The 21,478-nt window shown below is 36.3% G+C and overlaps 1 protein-coding gene across 9 annotated transcripts; it reads left to right on the top strand.

Moving 5' to 3' along the window:
• The first annotated feature begins 857 nt into the window (after window positions 1–857).
• Window positions 858–21,048, top strand: LOC127803065 (pentatricopeptide repeat-containing protein At1g73400, mitochondrial). Of its 9 annotated transcripts, none has more exons than XM_052339078.1 (8): window positions 858–1,294; window positions 9,489–11,485; window positions 11,579–11,675; window positions 15,442–15,497; window positions 16,950–17,237; window positions 17,358–17,426; window positions 20,404–20,598; window positions 20,693–21,048. In XM_052339078.1, the coding sequence occupies exon 2, from the start codon at window positions 9,514–9,516 to the stop codon at window positions 11,281–11,283; it is 1,770 nt and encodes a 589-aa protein (XP_052195038.1). In that variant the 5' UTR covers window positions 858–1,294; window positions 9,489–9,513; the 3' UTR covers window positions 11,284–11,485; window positions 11,579–11,675; window positions 15,442–15,497; window positions 16,950–17,237; window positions 17,358–17,426; window positions 20,404–20,598; window positions 20,693–21,048. The 9 variants fall into 9 exon arrangements, with proteins under 9 accessions (XP_052195038.1, XP_052195036.1, XP_052195034.1 ...); XM_052339076.1 differs by having other exon boundaries at window positions 17,346–17,426; XM_052339074.1 differs by having other exon boundaries at window positions 16,950–17,426.
• The last annotated feature ends 430 nt before the right edge of the window (window positions 21,049–21,478 follow it).

The raw sequence follows: 21,478 nt of genomic DNA, 5'->3' as shown, positions 1-21,478 counted from the left end.
TACTATGAATGAATATTCAAATAATTAAATTATACACAATCACAAATTAAAACTTCAATTTTGAGACATGAGCTAACTCTCAACTTAAGTGATCATCAATAGAAAATTTCAAAAGCAATTATTTTGGTAATCACGTAACATTACTCTATTTCTAAAATAAAAAAAAAATCATTATATTTTTCAATGGATGAGATTGACTGACTGAATAAATTGATCGACGATTTAAAAAGTCTAAATTATCCTGGCATTTCACTCATCTGCCAACGCCTCAACCACTTTATAAATCCATACATTTGGAAATCCATTTTGCAGAGCAGAGCCTCCTTAGTATTTATTATATCATTCTGTTCAGAAAGGTAACAATTTGTAATCTATATGGCAGAAGAATACACGATCTTCTGATCTCAGAAAGTCCCAAGTATAACACCTTGATCAAGATCTATTAACGCAGTTATATATTAGTCAAGTTAAAATCATGTGTCTGTCTTATATTTGTTTGTTTCATACACACAATGACACGCACGCACACAAGTATTCCACAATTTATGCCTTGGGGCATGGATAATGTAGTGAGATGAGCAATATGTCAGTGTCAATTCGATGGATTACAAGTTCGATCCTTGTTTTGCATAAGAGTTAAAGATCTAACTTACAATTTAACTTTTTTAACATAATTGATAACACAAATACCAAAAATCGGACAAAAAACAGTCATCTCAAGTATTCCGCAATTTATATTGAATTGCAACTTTATTGCCTCCAATCTGCCAGTCCAGCAGTCGTTGCCCATTTTAGAATTCATCTACTGGTGTGTGTGTGTGTGTTTGTGATGCACTTAAGCAGGGCCGGACCTTTAATGAGGCCCATGAAGCGGTTGCCTCAGGTCTCATAAATCTTTGATTTTTTGGGGGGCCCAGCCGCCCACCCCCTCTGCAAATCCTGAAATGCCGCAAACCCTGCTCAGCTCCGCCCCTGCCCTTCTCCCTCCCTCGCTCTCGCTCGCTGCCGGCTGCCTGTCTCTCGCTCTCACTCGCTTCGTGCCTCCGTCGGACCGTCGCTGAGGTCGCTCGCCTCGCTCTCGCTTGCTGCCTCTCTCTCGCTCCGTCGCTCGCTGCCTCTCTGGCTCTCTCTTGCTCCGTCGCTCGCGGCTCGCCCTCGTGGCCGGTGGCTCGCTCCGTCGCTTGCTGTCTCTCGAGTGCCGAGCGACGGAGCCAGAACTGCTTCTCAGAGCCTCTCAGAGCCAGAACCTCCAGATCTGCCTCGACTTTCTTTCTGTCCGACTTCTTAATTAGCGGTCAGTTGCTCCTTCATTTCGTTTCGTTTATGATGCATTCGGAGATTTGGCTCGCTTGCCTGTGTCTATTCTATTGATGTTTGGCTGAATCTGGCAAAAGCAAATTTAATTTCCAGAAAATTTAAATAAGAACAGAAATGGCAACGGCTAATTTGATCTTTATGACACAATTGTTTCCTGTATTTACACTACCATACTCACTTGTTATTCCTGGTTCTTCTCATCTTTTGTTCCTGCTTCAAGTGATCAGTAGTTAGTTAATTTTGATTTTTGATATTAGAATGTAATGTTTTGTTTAAATTTGATAGCTTTTGTGATAGGATTTTAGCCTATAGGCTATAGATAGGTATTATTGATTTAAACAATTAATATGCCTTTAGTATGGCACTTCTTTATGTTCTGCGCCATCAGGATCCTGCAGCTTTTTTTCCCAAGGGACCAGGCTGGCTTGTCACAATTATGGCACTTTATTTTATTTCTGGACTTGGGTATATCTCCACATTTGTTATATCTCTTGGACCCTTTAAGTGTCCTCGTATCTTTGTTTTGCATGACAATTGTTTTCTTGTTAGAACAAGAGATGCCTTGTTCATTTTATTCTTTGTTATACCTAGGGTCGCTGGAACTACTTTTTTGGACAGGAATTCTACCACACTTCCTATCACACACTCACTGATTAGATCTTAGGAACAGATTTAATAGAATCAACAGAAAATAAAATAGAAAACAGAATTAAACCAAACAAGACACACAGACCACACATCCACAAGAACATCAAGATTATCCTAGTTCATGCCATGTGAATGGCACTACATCCAACCTCTAAGATCCTCCCGAGAGCAGTCTTTATTTCCAGAAATCGATCAGTACAGTAGTGGCTCTTCTCTCCCTTTTATTCCCGAGCGCCCCAACTATTTTCTCCCAAGATTACAAAGCTAACAACCCTAGCCTTTCTCTCAGAAACAATCAGCATTCGTTACAAACAGAAAAATGAGAACTCTCTCTCCATTTGCTACCCCTTGCCCTCTATTTATAATAGTGGGTGGATATTCTAATGAAGACATAAAATATTTACAGATTAACCCCCCAACTTAACACTAATTACAGTTTGGGTTACAACTTCTATTTAATACTTCATTGGCCCTCAAATACAATGCTATAATTGATCTTATGAACCTATACTCTAGACAACATTTTAACATTCTTCTTCTTATTATTACAAGTCTAGATGTAGAAATTAAGTTTAATGTTAATATTGCTTAAGTGTGCTGTGTATTGTCATAATATTTTTTTCCTTTGGGCTTTTGTTAGGGTTAAGCAATAGTCACAAATCATGTCTCATAAACATATGCTTGGAGCTCAAAAAAGAAAAATGAAATAGAGGGAAGAATCATTAGTTCAATGTCAAGTTGGTGATATGTTTAAATACTTTAATAGCAACAAAATAACAAAGAGGGAAGAAATAGTTGAAAACTTGGGTGAAACTTTGGTGGAGGAACAAGAAACGTGGAATGACAATGGCAATGAACAATCCGAAAAGGTTGATGAATTGAATGAAGACAAAGATGATCACGTTGATGTCAATGAATTAAATGAGGAAGAAGAAAAAGAAAATGTTGATGTGAATCAATTGAATGAGGAAGAAGAAGACAATGTTCAACATGAAGATTTGTTGATTAATTTTTATGATCCAGGGTGTTGGGATAAAATTGACCAAAATATGAGAGATTTCTTAGTAGAGAGGGGTCCAAAAAGAGCTGATAGAGTCTTGTTTCTCTTAGAGTAGATTCACAGCACTTCGCACTCACCAAAACACAAATAGAACCTCTCAAATCCTCACAGCAACAAGAAATAGCAAAACACAGACATAGTTCTGAAAGGCGCGAGGCGCAGCGAGGCGCAAAGGGTCCTAGAGCCTGAGGCGCGAGGCGCACGAGGCGAGGCGCGCCTTTGCGAAGCGAGGCGCACCTTTTAGAAAAAAAACTAAAAATCTTGTAAAATCATAAAAAACTATCAAATTATCAATAATAACACATGCATATCATTAATGTTTCATTATCTTCAAATTCTAAACTAACAACATCAAAGTTAATTCATTCATCATACAATTTCTAAACTAGAAACATCATCAAAGTTCAAACTTAAAGTCTCAAACTCAAACAAGTACCAACCATCGTGCAAAGTTCTAAACAAACATATAAACACTACAAGTCCACAATCAATAAAGAAGTTTTAATCATCGTCATCATCATACCCTTCACCAAATTGAAAATCATCATCTTACGGTGCCATATTTTGCTCATCCCTGATTCCCTGTTATTTTTCTTCTTTTGCATGTACTCTCCAATCTCTTGTTTTGTTGATGGAGGACATTTTGGAATAGCTTTAGTATTCTCCACAATCAATAAACACTACAAGTCCACAATCAAGAAAATGCTTTCATTTTGAAAAATGCTATTTTTCTAGGTCTGGAAGATTAGCGCATTTTTTCTAAGTCTGGAAGATTAGGGCATTATAAGGAGACATATAAGAAAATGTTTTCATTTTGAAAAACTAACTCCCGGTATTTTGATAGTTAATATTCATTATTGTTAAAATGATTTTTAATGAATTTTTCAAGAAATAGTAGGTATGTATTTTGGGGGTGGTAAAATCGCTAAATCCTGAATTTGTACTAAAATCAAAATTCTATTTTCTTATTGTTATGGATTTTGATTTTTTAGATATTTTTATTGAATCCAAATGGGGGGTACTTTCTTATTTACATTTATGTATTAAAGTAAATGGAAGGTAAAATATAAATAAAAGAAAATGTGGACATTTACTTAAACTAAAGAAATGTAAATAAGTAGTGATGTATACATGCTGAAACTGAGAAGAGGGGATGCTGGAGAGGAGAGAAAAAAGTGATGCAGGCGCAATTTTCATGAGGCGCGCCTCAGCGCCTCACCTTGCAAGGCGCGCGCCTTGCAGAAACCGCCTCGCCTCAGCCCAGGCGAGGCGCCAAACTGGCGCCTTAAGGCGCCTTGGGCCTAGGCGCGCCTTTAATAACTATGAACACAGAAATGAAGAACACGAAACAGAAACAAGAACCCGACAAGAATTATCCTGGTTCAGTCTTCTAAAGAAGAGCAACATCCAGATTGCTCGAGGCACTATTCTCCACTATCTTGAACGAAAAACTTGAGGATTACATGCACTACAACTCTCCCACAGCCTTATACACAGAACTGTATAGAGTTTCCCAACCCAAGATTACAAAGATATCCTCTCTTTACTCTCAAGTTACACTTGCGCATACTCTTCCCTCTTTCTTATCACAAGACAGGAAATTAGAATAGAATACTAATGCCCTTCACCCGACCTCTATTTATAAAGCATAGAGGCGGTAAAAATAAAAGACTTATCAAGTAGTTACAACCAACTAACCGGCCTATATCACTAACCAACCCTTCTAGAATAACACAAGTGATATACAAATGCAACCCACTGATATTACTACAGAAAACCCTCCCAAGACTATCTTAAGCTAATCTAATACAAGCAGTGTTCTAAAAGGCGCTAGGCGCTAGTCGGGCGCCCGACTGGGGCCTAGCGCCTAGGGGGCCTAGGCGGCGACTTGGAAAATAGTGTTTTTTTTTTAAATTTTTTGATGCAATTTGATATCAAGTAAACCAAAGTTGGAATAATAAGTGAAATAATGAATTTAAACATTAAAAAACTTTAAAAACAAACTGTTGTAGATTAGTACTGAGGTCAAGATGACAAAAACAGCAATAATACAACATAAACATTAAAACATATATGAAGAATCTAAGTAATATCTAGTTATCTTAGTGGATTTCTTCTTCTTCCTCTCCATATTCTTCTAGTACACGATCTTCATCAGACTCAAAATCAAATTCATGATGCTCTTGTTCATCTTCTTCTTCTGATTGAAAATCATCTTCATGAAGTTCTCTCATCCTAGAACTTCTTCGAGGTTGAAGCATGTCGTCTGCTCCAGAAGCTTCACCAACCATTTCCCAAGTGAGCCCCATACCAGGCTCAATTTCTTCATCATCTTCTCCATCAACGATCCATCCGTGTGCATTACTAGCATCACTAGCAAGTAGCACATCAACATTCCTCTCCTTCTCCCTTTTTTGCTTGTTCATCAGTTTTGCATTAAATTGGACAAAGACTAGATTGTTCAATCAATTAACATCTAGTCTATTTCTTTTCTTCGTATGTATCTACATGAAGAAAATGAAAGCAATATCAATAATTCAATATAAATGATAGATAACTAATTGATTAAAATATTGAAAACACTTTAAAATATGCACTAACCCCTTCAAAAGTACTCCAATTTCTTTCACAACCGGATGAACTACTAGTTAACGAGAGGATCCTTCTCGCCATTCGTTGCAAGTTTGGTGTTTGATTTCCATAAGTCATCCACCATTTAACTACATAGGTTAAACAAATTTGAAATTTATACACTAAACTAATATACGATAGAAACTAAAAAAAAAAAAAGTCTTAAGGATTAAAGGAAGGAATTTTATACCTGGGTTATAATTATTATCATTCGTTGCACACCCTTGAATTGCCCATGACTTTCCAAAAACTCCTTCTTTGCAAGTATATTTTGGCAACTCAACATTTAAAATATGCCCTTGCATGCGATCATCACCATAAAAAAACATCTCCACAGCATTAAAAAACCCATCCATCAGTTCATTATCAAATTGCATATCCATATCTTTGAACAAATAATATGGATTCAAAAGGTAAGCCGCAAAATGCAATGGACTATCTAGCCTATCTTTCACTCTTGCATCAATAATTTCCATAATAGGCAAATAGTTCTTTTGAAGATTGTTTAGGGCCTCCTTAATATCCTTTTTTGCTTGATTAATCTCTCCATATAAAAAACCCATAGAAGGCTTCTTATCTGCATCAACAATTCGAAGCACCTTCACCAAAGGTGCAAAAACCTTAAGACATATAGTCACACCATTCCAGAAAGCAATGCTTAACACAGTTGCATAGGCTGCTTTCCCTTTAACAGTCTTTGACCACTTGCACTCCTCCCACTCAGAGCTAGTAAACATTGCCCTCAATTGGCTCTTTTTCTCCATTAAACTTTGTAGAGTAAGGAAAGAAGAAGCAAATCTAGTGACACCCGGTCTCACTATATCCCTCTTCTTTGTAAATGGCCTCATTAAGGATAAGGTCTTATGATGTGCATAAATAAAGATTGTCAAACTCTTGGCTTGATCAATGACTTTTTTGTACCTTGGCAGTTTTCCAATGCTTTCAAGCATTAAATTGATGGTGTGAGTAGCACATGATGTCCAAAAGATATTGGGTCTCTTCACCTTCAATAACTTTGCCTCTCCCATATTGTTGGCAGCATTGTCAGTTACCACTTGGACAACATTTTGTGGCCCAACTTGCTCAATGCATTTGTCCACATACTCAAAAATGAGTTCACTTGTATGTGCCTCCTCTGAAGATTCTTTAGAAGAAAGGAAAGCAGTACCTGCATTAGAATTAACACATAAGTTCATGATGCTCCTTCTTTTTCTATCACTCCAAGCATCTGTCATAATGGAGCACCCATTTCTTGCCCACTCTTCTTCATGCTTCTTTAACAAACCTTTCATCCTATCAACTTCCCCCTTTAGCAACGTTTCCCTCAACTGGTATTGACTAGGAGGATTGAAGCCTGGCCCAAATTGACCAACTGCCTCAACAAACAACTTGAAACTGTCATTATCAATGGCATTGAAAGGAATACCGTGCTCATAGACCCACCTAGCACAATATTCACGGACTGTCTGTGTCCTCTCTTTAAAGAGTGCTTCATTGATATTTTGTTGTCTTTGTGTCATTTTTACACTTGAACCAGCTTCAGGGCTGATGGAGCTTGCAAATTTATCCATAGGGCCAAGTGTGCGGGGTGGGTTATTACTCCCTAATTCTTGCAATTCATCATCGCCATTCCCTTCCCCCTTTTCAGAAATATTGACTGTTGATCTCATCAGATCTTCTTCCTTTTTCTTATTCTTCTTTTTATTCCTTGCCTCCTCAATTGCATTCTTGCATTTGGCTCTATCATCTGGAGAAGCTTTTGGACATGCAGACACATTTCCAGAAATGTGGCCAATGTGTTCTTTAACTCAGTAAACACCGCCAGACATCACTTTACTGCATAACTTGCATTTGACTTTGTCCATATTCTTGGGATCAATTAGCATCCCATACTCCCACCCCACATCATTTGACTTCCTTTTAAGAATTGAGGCGGTAGCGGACGATGCTTCCGTACTCCCCGTTCCAGACATCACTTAAACTGAACAAAATCAAATCTGAAAATCATGTGGAAGTCAGAATCAAATATGAAAATCATGTGGAAGACAAAATCTGAAAATCAAATATGAAAATCATTGCTAACAGCCTAACACAAATCTGAAAATCAAAGCTAACAACCTAACACAGGAACTTAACATTGCTAATAGCCTAACACAAATCTGAAACTGAAAATCAAAATCATGTGGAAGATAAAATCTAAAAATCAAATCTGAAAATCGCTAACAGCCTAACACAAATCTGAAAATCAAAGCTAACAGCCTAACACAAATTTGAAAATCAAAGCTAACAGCCTAACACAAATCTGAAAATCAAAGCTAACAGCCTAACACGTGAACTTAACATTGCTAATGCTAACAGCCTAACAGATTTCAAGTAGAATCATAATCTGGATGATCTTTCCAATGGACTAAGAACTTTCAAACCTCTCCATCCCTGGTAAAATAATCAGCAAATAGCATTAATTTTATCTTTGTGCACTGAATTTACTGGTAAAGGTAATGCAATGTAAGTTTGGGTAATGAAGTCTAGTTTGTGTTAAGGAGATTCAATAAGAATCAATGAAAGGATCATCAGGTGACTTATCAAGGAAAAGAAAAAAAGAGAGAGAGGCTAACACAAATCTGAAAATCAAAATCACGTGGAAGACAAAATCTAAACATTGCTAGTGAAAGACATGGTTAATAAATCTGAAAATCATAGATGATAGTTAATAAATAGTTTTAAATACATAGTACATACTGTTAGTGATGCTTGAAGGCGACGGACTGAGAGATGAAGGGGCTCGGCAGTGGCAGAACACAGAGGAGAGGCGGTGCGGTGGCCGGTGAGAGAGGCGACCAGTAAGAGAGGCGACCAGAGAGGTTGCTCGGTGAGAGAGGTGGTGCGGTGAGAGAGGCGGCCAGACAGGTTGTCGTTCCAGCGAGCAGCGACGGCGGGTCCGGCGACGGCGAGGAGGGGAGCAATCGGCGACGCACCAAGATGAGACAACGAGAGGCGAGAGAGAGAGGAGGGGGGGAAATTTGAAAACGAAATGAAATGTAAACCCTAAAAACGATCTACGCGCTTAGCTGAAGAAAAGTGTGGGGGGCGGAGGCCTAGGCGGTGGCCGCCTAGGGCTGCGACTGGCGGCTAGGCGGCTGCCTCGGCCGCCTAGGTGCGCCTGGAACAGCCTAGTCGGGGGGCCACCTAAATGGGCCGCCTCCCCCAAAAGCGTCGCAGCTGGCGGCCGCCCAGCCCGAGTTTTAGAACACTAAATACAAGTGATTATAACAGTTTCCTAAAGATAGTACTGGTAGGCATTTTTAATTATCACAATATAAGCAAGTACTGCCCAATGGACAACAAAAAAAAGTAGAAAACAGAAATACGGGAGAAATGCGTAACCCAATACTATATATGTAATATATAGTATGCAATACTTATAGTTATGTATGTAATACTTATTATGTGAATGTATGTGATATTTTGTATTGACTGTAGATGTATGTGAATGTATGTAATCCTTATAAAACTTAGGTTTATGTTTGTTTGGATGTATTACGAAATTTATGTTTAGTTTTAAATTGAATAACTATTTTATATAATTTTCTATATTAAAAATTATATTTATAAAAAGGCCTCTATATTTTTGTTTTATTTATGCGTCTCTCTCGTATTTCTGTTTTTTACTTTTTTTTTTTTTTTGAAAAATATCGTTTCCTATTTTGTATCATATCTGTTTCCATTTTCATAGAACCTATTTTGTATCATATCTGTTTCCATTTTCATTTCTATGCAATCTAGGATGTTGCTGCTGCTGCTTTTATAATTTATATTTTTTTGGGTTGTTTAGATAAAAGAAATACGATTCATTCGGAATGTTGCGGAGGATGGTTTTTTCACCTATTAGATTTGGGAAGCTTGCTGCATTCTTCAATGCCTCCAGCACCAGCCATTGCTGCTTTAGAAATGTGTATTCTTTTGCAATTGCAGTGCCATTACCAGTTAAGTTCTTCCTGTTTAGGCCACAAACTCCAATCTCTGTGCTGGCTTTTTCTTTTGCTGGAAGTTTGAATTTACCAGAAAATTCAACTCATCCATATAAAAGATGTCGATTTTCCTCGAGTGTTTTACCTGCTCCAGTCCAGGTGGGTGTACATCCACATTCTTCAGGAACTGTTGAAATGGATTGTGCATTGGACTGCAATATGAATGATGCCGATAAGCTATGCAAAACTATAACTGACACTTATGATCCCAATAATAACAATTTGGAGAGAGCTCTTGACTTTGTTCACATAAAACTCACAACTCCATTGGTTCTCGAAATCCTCCACAGTTTTCGTTTTGAGGAAAAGTTGGCCTTTAGGTTCTTTACCTGGGCATCGCACCAAGAATGTTATTCTCATGAAGCTCAGGCGTACAATGAGATGATTGACATATTATCCAGTACAAAGTACATGGTGAAACAGTATCGGATAATCTGTGACCTTCTGGATTACTTGAAGAGAAATGACAAGAAGTCTGTCCCTGTTGATGTTTTATTAACTATTTTGAGACAGTACACTGAGAAACACCTGACACATCTTCACAAATTTGCCAAGAAGAAGAAGATAAGGATGAAGGCACAGCCAGAGATTGATGCCTTCAATCTTCTTCTGGATGCTCTCTGCAAGTGCAGTCTTGTTGAGGATGCTGAAGCTATGTTTTTGAAGATAAAGAATAAGATTAAGCCCAATCCTAATACATACAATATTCTGTTTTTTGGGTGGTGTAGGGTCAGGAATCCAATAAGAGCAATGAGCATACTCGATGAAATGATCAAAATGGGTCATACTCCTGACAACTTCACTTACAACACTGCCATAGATACCTTCTGCAAAGCAGGTATGGTTACAGAGGCAGCTGAGCTGTTGGTGTTCATGAGAACAAAAGGTTCAACCATGTCTTCCCCAACTGCAAAAACTTATGCTATTATGATTGTGGCACTTGTCCAAAATGATAGAATGAAGGAATCCTTTAAACTTCTGCAGGACATGATAAACAGTGGATGTCTTCCTGATGTATCTACTTACAAGGAACTAATTGAAGGCATGTGCTTGGCTGGAAAGGTTGAGGCAGCTTACAAATTCTTAGAAGAGATGGCAAACAAAGGTTATCCTCCTGATGTAGTCACCTACAACTGTTTTCTAAAGGTTTTATGTGAACAAAAAAACAGTCATGAAGCACTCAGGCTGTTTGGGAAAATGATTGAAGCAGATTGCATGCCTAGTGTACATACTTTTAACATGCTAATTGCAATGTTTTTTGAGATGGAAGATCCTGATGGGGCCTTTGAGACATGGCATGAGATGGACAAGAGGGGCTGTGCACGTGATGTTGATACTTATTGTTTGATGGTTCAAGGGCTTTTTGGTTGTAATAATATTGAGTCTGCCTGTTTTCTTTTGGAAGAAATTATAAATAAGGGACTGAAATTGCCATATTGGAAGTTTGATTCCTTCTTGAAGCAACTTTCCGATATTGGTGACCTCCGAGGTATCCAGAGACTCTCAGAACATATGAGGATATTCTATAATCCTGCTATGGCACGGCGTTTTGCATTGTGTCAGAAGCGGAAGAGCACAAGCCTAAGAGGGAAGCAATAAGATTTAGATGTACTACAAAAAAAGAAAAAAGAATGTCTCACTATGGGTTTGTTTCATGGTGGCAGAATGAAAAGTTACATTGATCTCTTAACCAGGATGTTTTTTAAATCCTCAGAAGTTTTTGCAACTTGTTTGGGTACAAACCTAGCAATTTGCCTTTTGCAGGAAGAATTCCATTGGCCCATCAATACTTAATTAAAAGGTTTGTTTATTTTTTTTATTGATTTTATCACTGTTTGTATATGGATGGAATTTTAAACTCAATATTGACAAAACATTGTCTGCTTGTATTTAGGAGGTGAGATGTCTGTAATGATCCTATGGCAGCATCAGAAGGTCACATCCATTGTTTTGGAGCATTGGAATTTTCTGAAATGGGTTTGACAAGATAGGTAAGCAGCTTGATTCTATCATTACATTGGTTCTTGTTTCACACTTTATATCTTATTTATTTTATCAGTTGGCTTGCTCGTTCTTCATATTTTCCTTTGCACACAAGGGGAAAACAATCTGTAACACATTAGTCATATAATGTTGTGAGAAAATTGCTAAATTGCAGTACTACTTAATTTAGTGCATTTGGCAAATTAGATGATTTGTAGTCATACCCAAATAGTGACTTAACGTGTACAAAGTTTTCTTCCTTGAGGAGCATAGTCCATTGGCACCAAGCTCCTCTTACTTGGTGGAATCAGACGTCCTAGTACTTTTGGTGAGGACAATTTATTCAGTTCCCACTTTGTTAATGAAAAAAGTTTAAGCCCTAAACCCTACACTCCTAAACCTTAAACCCTAAAATGCTAACCCCTAACCCCTAAACCGTACCCTAAAGAGAGGCAGGAAGGGGTAGGTTTAGGGTGATTGAGTGATTGAATCTGGTTAGGGCTAGGGCACTTGAACTTGCAAAGGAATGAGAAGAAGGTTTAGGGATTTCCCTTAGGTTAGAGAGAGGAATAGAGAAAAGTTAATACAAGGATATATTCGAGAGGATAGATACCTTATTAAATGTGTTTTGAATTGAATTATGGTAATAATAGAAACGAATTTAGTAATAATGGAATGCTCACATATTTTCTGAACAAATTTAGGAAAAACAGGAAAATATATACTCAAATATAGAGACCGGTCCTTGTTCCTTCTTGTTAAGAATGCAAAGGTGTAGAGACCGGTCTCTATATTTCCAACAGTTTCTATTAACGGTCACTCGTGTAGTGAACAGTTTGTACATCTCTGAGAACATTATTTAAACAAAAATAGATGATTTGTAGCCATACCCGAATGGTGACTTAACATATGTGAAGTTTGCTTTCTTGAGGAGCATACTCCATTGGCACCAAGCTCCTTTTACTTGGTGGAATCAGATGTTCTAGTACTTTTGGTGAAGGACAATTTATTCAGTTCCCACTTTGTTAATGAGAAAAGTTTAAGCTCTAAACCCCTATACCCTAAGCCCTAATCCCAAACGCTAAACCCTAACCCCAAACCCCAAACCCCTAAACCTTAAACCTTACCCTAAAGAGAGGCAGGAAGGGCTAGGGTTTAGGGTGAAACAGCAAGGTGACTTGAGTGATTGAATCTGATTAGGGCTGGGCATTTGAACTTGCAAAGGAATGAGAAGAAGGTTTTACAGATTTACCTTAGGTTAGAGAGAGGAATAGAGAAAAGTTACTACAAGGATACATTCGAGTGGATGGATACCTTATTAACTGTGTTTTGAATTGAATTATGGTAATAATAAAAACAAATTTAGTAATAACGGAAATAAATATACTCACATATTTTATGAACAAATTTATGAACATATATACCCAGTTATATACTCACATATATTTTTTTTAATTTTTTTTTTACCTCTCTAATTCATTAAAACTTTTAATTTTGTTTAATATAATATTTGTTTTTTTGTATATTCTTTAATCTATTTTGAACTGTATTCAAACTGCCTTAGAACCTAAACTTGAACCGGAATCGTAACCTGAACCAGAACCAGAACTGTAACCGGAACTGTCCTGAACCAGAACCGCCTATGGGCAGGCTGGTCTCAATTCCAATGCCCCCTTGAACTTTATTAAATGAACATTAATAAAAATTTAAAACTTACATCATTAGGTTCCAAAACATACAAAAATTAAATACAATTAAAGAAGTTTTATCCATTTTATACTTAATATAATACATTGCTATGGCTATTCCCAATAAGAGCAAAAGGAACTCTGTTTTTCTGCATAGATGTTCTACTATCATCTCACTCGCTCACTGATGGTTGTGCTGGAACCCCTGAATATGGAGGATTTCAATTTCAACTTGCCTCAGCCTTATACTCCTCAAGCTTTGGTTTCTTCTTCTTCTTTGGCTCAAGCTCATGTTCCCACTTCTTCTCCAGTTTCAGCTGGACCCTCGGTGCCACTTCAGCTTCTGTAGTTCAGTTTATTAGGAGAAAGAACATACGAGTTAATATAGCAAGGATAAGGATTTGGATTATAATGGCTGGTGGTCCAGTTTATTAAGTTTTTCTGACCGAGCACTTGGCTTACTTTATTATAGTGGCAGTACAATTGTTGCAGTTATCCCGGTCATTTTAGTTTGGTTATGTTCATCAAATTTGGTTTAACTCCCTACCAAAAATAGATGCAATTATTTAGAGAGTTTTTAATCTCTAGAATTTTTTAATAGTGAAAATTTAGAACCATTATTTTATGAATTTGTGATTATAACACTTTGTGTGAAACTTTTCATTGATTTGTTATATATTTTATATTAAGGTAATGTTTGTTAACTAAGATATGGGGTGGAAAAGATCAGATATGGGAAGCATTCTGAATGTTAGTTTTTTCCAACATGTTTGTTAAACTTATTTGGTGGCTCTTGAAAAAGAAGTCATGTGACTTTTTATTTTGATTTTTCCAGATATGCTTATTCCCCCCCCCCCCCCCCCTCCAAGATAAGCATATTTTGGTCCTTACATATAAGAAAAAAATAACTTTTGTCTTTTAGTGCATTTCAAAAAATTTAACAAATAGTTTGATAAAAATCTTGGAATGCTTCCCAACCTTATCTTGACCATTCCATATTTTGGTCCGAAAAGCATCTCGACCTTATCTGATACTCCCTTATCTTACTCATTTTAACAAACGCTACCTAATTTGATAATTATACAATATCAATACAAAATGTAATACAAAATATCACTGTTAAATGTTGAAAAGACTTTTAGTATTGTTTATAATCCTTTGCCATCATATTAATCATAAGATTAATGGAGTTTACTTGATAAAAAATCTACAAAGTCATATTAATTTGATAATTATGCAATATTAATGCAGAATGGAATACAAAATATCACTGTTATATGTTGAAAAGACTTTTAGTATTGTTTATAATCCTTCGTCATCTTATTAATCATAAGATTAAGTCAGTGGTGATGTTATGCTTCTTTCTTGAAGTCAATATTGTCATGCTAATTTTTGTCCAAAATATCTAGTAAGGTTTCATCAGGCATATTGCTTTTACCTGAAAATAAAAAGTTTAAAAACTGAAAAGAGAGTTTGATAAAAGCTAGTTTTATTGGGAGGTTGTCATTCTATTTTCTTATCATTTCCTTAATTTGGAGGGATTAAGAATTGAATGAAATGAGACAATAAAGAATAATTAATTAAAGGTGCTTGTGAGTCTGGCTAATCAGAGCATCAATATGAATTAATCTTATTGGCTATTTTTTTTTCCCTAAAAATAAACCTTAGTTTGACTTCATTTATATTTTTTATTGGATTAATATTAGGCTGAATTCAGGTTAGACCATCATGACATGTTTAATAATAAAATATTTAAACCAAATGAGATTTATATATATATATGTAATATAATAAGATTTAATCTAGAGTTATAATGTTGTGTTTTTACTTCTTCTTTCTTTGATATTTTATATTATATTCTTCTACTACGTTGATTTCTCTTCAAGTATAAGGACATTATTTATCATTATCATGGTTCTATTGTTACAATGCTGTTTCAAAATAGCGGGTGGCTGCCTGTCTACTTCAGATTAGTCAAATTAATTAAATTGCTCCATCATGTTTGTTTTAGAACTAGTTCTGGTACCAGATTTGTGTTTAGTTACTTTTCCTCAAAAATTGATTGTATGTCCTATACTATTTGCAGAACTAGCTCTTTCCAGAATTGCACCTCTCCCTCAGTCTCGGAATTGCACACCAAAGGTTAGTGTTTGTTTCTATTATTACCATAATTTAATTCAAAGCACCTTTACTATCATTTGTGAGCCCTAAGCAATACTTGCTGTTTGTTACATGAATTCTTGCTGGTTTGGAATCTTGTTAGATGGAAACTAAAAGTTTTTACATTGGAATCCTTTTTGGAAATGCTTTTTCTGTGTACTTGCTTCTTTCTTATCCTAAGAGGAAAGAGAGATTCAACGCGGTGAATGTGGTGCGAGACCAGGAGGCCCTCACAGTGGCTACATCCCATCAAAATAGTGCATTACTGCATCTTTTCCTTTTCTTTCTGGTGCTTTATAGCATCTTTTCAGTCGTTTCATTTATGCAACAACTACCACTCATTGTGTCAGTCTATGATACCAAAACTCAACAATAAAACAACACACAAGCAGCAATCCCACTAGTTGGGTCTCTAACATCAATCCTACTTGGGCAATGGCTAGAGGAGAGTCTCCAATGAATATAGCTATAAAAAAGTCATTTTTAGTTGAAGATTTATAAGAGAAAACGAGAGAATTCAAGCCACAGCCCGAGAAAGAATTTTGAACATTCAAGTTCTTTAGTTTTATTCTATTATTCATATTTTTGGGCTTTTCTAGGAGATAGAGTTTTGAACATTCAAGTTCTTCACTTTTACTCTATTATTCATATTTTGAGGCTTTTCTATGACATCCATATACTAACTACTGAGTGAGCTTCATTGCTTTCAACAAATCTTTTGAGAGAGAATTTCATTTGTATCCTTTACTCCTAGTGTGCGTGAGAGTTCCTTGGGATGAATTCTTGCAAGTGAGCTAGCACTATGTCAACTAGCATAGATTTTGTAGAGTTCTTGGAATAAAAACTTGAGTTTGTTTTTGGAGAGTTTTTGGGATGCGAAAACTCTTGCAGGTGAGCTAACACCAATCAACTTCTGATTATATCTTGTGGTTTCAATATAGCATATTGAAATTTGTAGTTGGAGCTAGAGGATTTGACATATGCTAGGGATAAACCAAACCACTATAAATAGCTACACATTTATTTTATGTTTTTCATGTTAATTTATATTTTTTGGTTAAATCTTCATAGACCCAATTCACTCACATATTTTAAACTCCATTAATTGCTCTAACGTATTGTGTCATGTTCCTAGGGTTTAAATAGGAAAATTGGAAGTAATCGGGAATATAGAATCAGAATAGAGAGAATTGGAGGGAGGATTAGACTGAAAGAGAGGGAGATAACAACAAGAATAGTGGGAGAAATGCAAACAAAACAGAGAAAGAGAGAATCAAAATTGGGAGAGAGATTAGAAATGTTGAGAGAGAAATCAAAATTCAATTATCATCTGATAAATGTCTTTTACACACTTATCTAGGTCTATAAACTTAGCATATATTCATTTAATGGGCGGATTTCTACCACAATTTGGCTCAATTATGGGTTGTGTAGGTGCAAAGCCTATTTTGGATGAACAGCGAAAAGACGATTTTGATGCTTGATTGGAGCTGAACGAGGTGGTGAGGGCATGATTGGATACTTTTGGGGATCAATTTGAACTCGAAGAGCTTCAAGAGCAAAAAGTGAAATTTGAAAAGTTCGGGGACCAATTTCCACTAAATTTGGAAGTGAACCACGACCTATCGCGGCATGCATATTGCGGTAGGATGAAGCCATTGTTGCTCACGGCCTTGCCGTTGTGTATGCCTACCATGGTAGGGCACGAGTTCGGCTAGAAAGGTTTGTTTCAGGCCTGTTTTTTCTAATTGAATTGGGACGGAGTCTTTCTTGTGCATGACTTTCAAGGCCTGAGGAGCATTATATAAGGACTTATTCTCCATAACACAGGGACGACCACAGAGTAGAGAGAAGAGAGAAGAGAGATCGAGTTGAAGGAGAGAAGAGATTTTGAAGAAACTCAAGATTAGGGTTGTATTTTTCTTTTCCTTCTTAGAGCTTAGATCATGAATTCTTACTCTATTGTTGTTATATCTATTGAAATCATGTTCGGCTAGATCTCTTGCAATTAGGGTTAACGATGTAACCTCGTTTCTTTTTGGATTAATTTGAAGTTACTCGTTTTTGCTATGTTCTTGTTTTTTAGGTTGATTGTTTATTGTACTTTGATTCTGTTTTGATGCTTGATCACCATTAAAGTGTGTTTGTGATTTATATTGCTTTTTAAAGATTCAATGTAAATTAGCACATGGTAATAAACAACATAGGGTCTTATAATAGATAGAGATACTATTATGTCGTGTGAAATCGTTATGTGATGATCATTGAGAGTGAATACGTACTTATATATTCGTAGGTTGATTAGAGATAATTAATCTCATACATATGTATAGAATGAAATGACCATCGAGAGAAGTTTTCAATTAACATAGGTGTTACAGCTCTCGGGTAGAACTCACCCTCAAAAGCTAGCTATTAAGGGGAGGGTGCCCACGAGATTATAAACCCTACACTAGGAGCTTGAATTTCCAATGTGGGACAAGTCTCATATCCTGCAATGGACCATAACATACTGCCATGCTCTACAGCTCGACGCCCATGATAGCAAGTTGTGCACTAGCCACTACTAGTCTCGGGCGAACACTGCAATGCTGGCGTCACCTCTGTCGCCGCTCACTTGCACTGGGAGCCATGAGGTCGGCTCTGATACCACTATTACAATCCTCGGGTAGAACTTACCCTCAAAAGTTAGCTGTTAAGGGGAGGGTGCTCAAGAGGTTATAAACCCCACACCAAGAGTTTGAAAACAATCAATTAGTAAACCAACAAGAATTCATGGCTCTTAGGATAAGAAAGAAGCAGCATAAATATGTTGTTTTTGATTCATTAGATTCTGACATTGCTTCCAAGCTTCATTGTGAGCACTATTGTGGTTGCTATTATGAATTTGAAATCTTTCTTTTTTCTTCCAATTAGTGAACACCCCCCCCCCCCCCCCCGGGGCGACAATAAAGGAGTCACCAGTTGTTTGCTCTCCTATTTGAAACCTATAAAGATAGCATCCCCACCTTTGCCAATTTCCCACCCAATAGAACCAACCTCGCCACCTTTGCATATTTCTTTTTTTTGGCTCAAAAAGATTCTAAGGATTATTCAATCCATCCCCATCCGGGTGTATTTACTGTTTGGGCACTGACAGAATGAGGGTTTTATGATATCTCATTCTGCATGATATTTAATTCAATTTTTAAATTAAATATTTTTAAATAATGATTTAGAGATTAGAAAGTTTATTTTGCATTAAAACATAAAGACGATTATAGTAGTGATTAAAAAAATATTTTTGATTTTTAATAAAGTGGCCTTTTTGTTGGCCAAGCAAATGGTAATTGGTAAACGCTTATTATAGCAGCTTTTTATTATGACTTAAAATCTTTTCGAGGGCGCCACCTTAGGCCCCCACCATTTTATTATTATTGTTAATCAAGTTACATGCGGACAAGTATATTTAGTAGAATAAGTCTAAGCCTCAACAATGAAGCTGGGTCATTGTCTTTCTAAGGTGTGGTGGGCATAGACGGTAGACTACATTGCATCTGCATGCATCAATTTAATGGGAGAAATGGGACAACATGAAGAATGGGTTGTTGTTGCTACCCATCATTATTTATGAACAAAAATAGAATGTCTATCCTATGAACAAAAATTCTGTAAAAGTTGTCATTTTCATCATAAATAGAATATCTATCCTAAAAATTATCAGGGTGTCGTGATCATTTAATAGAAGTGCACAAATTTACTTAGCAAAAAATAAGATCTCAAGAATTGTTTGGCCAAAAACAAGAATAAATGAGCCAAGTCTAGCCTATAAAAGCTTAGCCTTGAACTCTAAAGGGTAGTTCTAGTGGTGTTGGAGTCTAAACAACTTTGAGTTGGTTTAAGGCTCAAATCATATAAGCACCAAGTGAGGCTATTTCTTGAGCCACACCGTCCTATGAGCAGAGTCCTACTCTATCCATCTGTACAAGTCAATGTGCAGGGATTTATAAGGGACTAGTCAGGTGAAGACTAGAACCCTGGTATCAAAAAAGAAAAAAGAAAAGAAAGAAAGAAAACAGCTCAAGCTTGCTTGTTTATAATTTTATCAAGCTCATACCTAAGAAGAGATTAAGTTAAGTTAAAAAATAAGGCTCAAGCTTATTTGTTTAAAAGCATGTCAAGCTTTATGTCACAGTCGTGGAACTCGAGCCTTTGTCATGCAACCTTAACTCACAATCACCCACCTAGTGATGGCTAAGTCAACCTGAAACTACATACAAGAACCAATAAGAAAACATAAAATGAACATGAGAGCAAATTGGAGAGGAACTTAAAACTCTTATTAAGAAAACTGAGAAGAATGAAATGAATTACGGTTGAAGGAAACATTCTTGTTTATAGCCTTCAAGCTTACGTCCAGGAGATAAGAAGACCCTCCCTGTAGGGGTACAACCTACAAATTTAGTCCCTCTATCCCTATCTCCATGCAACCAAATAATTCTAGAATCTTCCAAAATCTGTTAGCTATTTCTTATCTCCATGCCTCTTTAAGATTAACATCTTCCTAATTATCAAACAACACCTTGATCATTGTTGTCTATTTCTTTGTCCTCTACTTGATCTGGTTTAAGTGTCTTAGAGATTGAAGGAAATCCTTGTTTCTTTATGAATTTTGAATATGTGAAAAATACTCATATGTTCTTTATATAATGAAAATTTCCCCCTTTATAAAAAGAAAAAATAATGAGTGTTCTCTGCTAACAAGCATTTAATTTTGTACTTTTTTATTATTGTTTTTTGTTACTTCACGAATCATTTTAATATGAGTGTTTTTGTTTTTTGGTCAATTCATACTAATTCGTTTCAGCATTTACCTATAAAAGATCTAACCTTTCTATGACTTTTTTAGGTTGAAAAAATTGTTCATTTATTAAGCAGCAATGTGCCGATGCATATAAAATTATAGGGGGAAAGGTTATGGGGGCGGAGTTCTTTGAAATATGTGTGGACAAGGCAATCAAAGCTATATATGAAAGATCTTCTTTAAGTCTATATGCATGTGATTCTATGAACCAATACTGTGGCATGGAGGATTATTGATGATGTAAGTGGGATGTCCCACAATATTATTTCTAGATTGTAATACTCATATTTAATAAATTTAATACTCATATTTGTATATTTACTCCATTATACAGGTTGAATTCTACTAGATGAGCTTATTCTTGATGGTTGTTATTTTAGTTCAAGATCTTGAAGGGGTTATTACAAGGCTCAAGTGGAATTCCAAATTATTTTTGTGATTGATATCTAATTGGCTAGATTTCAGGTAGTTATGGGTTTGCTAGCCTTTATAAGTTGGGGTTATGCTATGAAGATGTTATTTTATTTGAAATTCTCAATTATTTGTGGGTTGTAATTTGATCTTTATCTCACTTCTTAGTAAGCCTGTTCCAGTTTAGCTGTGACTTTTTCTTACAGGAAGGTCAATCATTTGCGGTATATCATGTATCAACAAACCTTGGATTCTTAATGAAATTAAGTTCCAGTGTTTCCAGAAATATGGTTTTAATTTGTTATTATTAATTAGGACGATGATGATACCTTCAGCCATGAAAAATAACAGTCGTTCAACCACTAGCTAGAATGGCTACTTAGCCTTTTGCAGCACAGACCTTAAAACTCTACCGACAGAACATAATGGACGCAAAAGCAACTGGTAAATTAAAAATGACCCGAGCATGGCCTGTGCATGGAAAGTGATCATCTGCCGTAAGAACAGCCAGGCATGTCTTTTGTGGTTGATATAATTAACCACCTTCAAACAGCGACTTCTGTCTGCCGGCAACAGTTTTTCTTCTTGTAGTGACCATTCAACCACACAATTCGACCATAGTTTTCAACTGAATTCATTTGTTTCTTCACATTTTTGATGATTTTACATTAGATGTGATCAAAGTGGGTATTAATTAACTATATAAGTG

This window comes from Diospyros lotus, chromosome 6 (assembly GCF_014633365.1).
Source record: "Diospyros lotus cultivar Yz01 chromosome 6, ASM1463336v1, whole genome shotgun sequence".
Lineage (NCBI taxonomy): Eukaryota > Viridiplantae > Streptophyta > Magnoliopsida > Ericales > Ebenaceae > Diospyros > Diospyros lotus.
This window is presented reverse-complemented; position numbering and strand designations above follow the sequence as displayed.

What these genes read in the sequence shown, in the direction of transcription:
- LOC127803065 (XM_052339081.1), top strand. Translation starts at nt 9,514, where the DNA reads ATGTTGCGGAGGATGGTTTTTTCACCTATTAGATTTGGGAAGCTTGCT.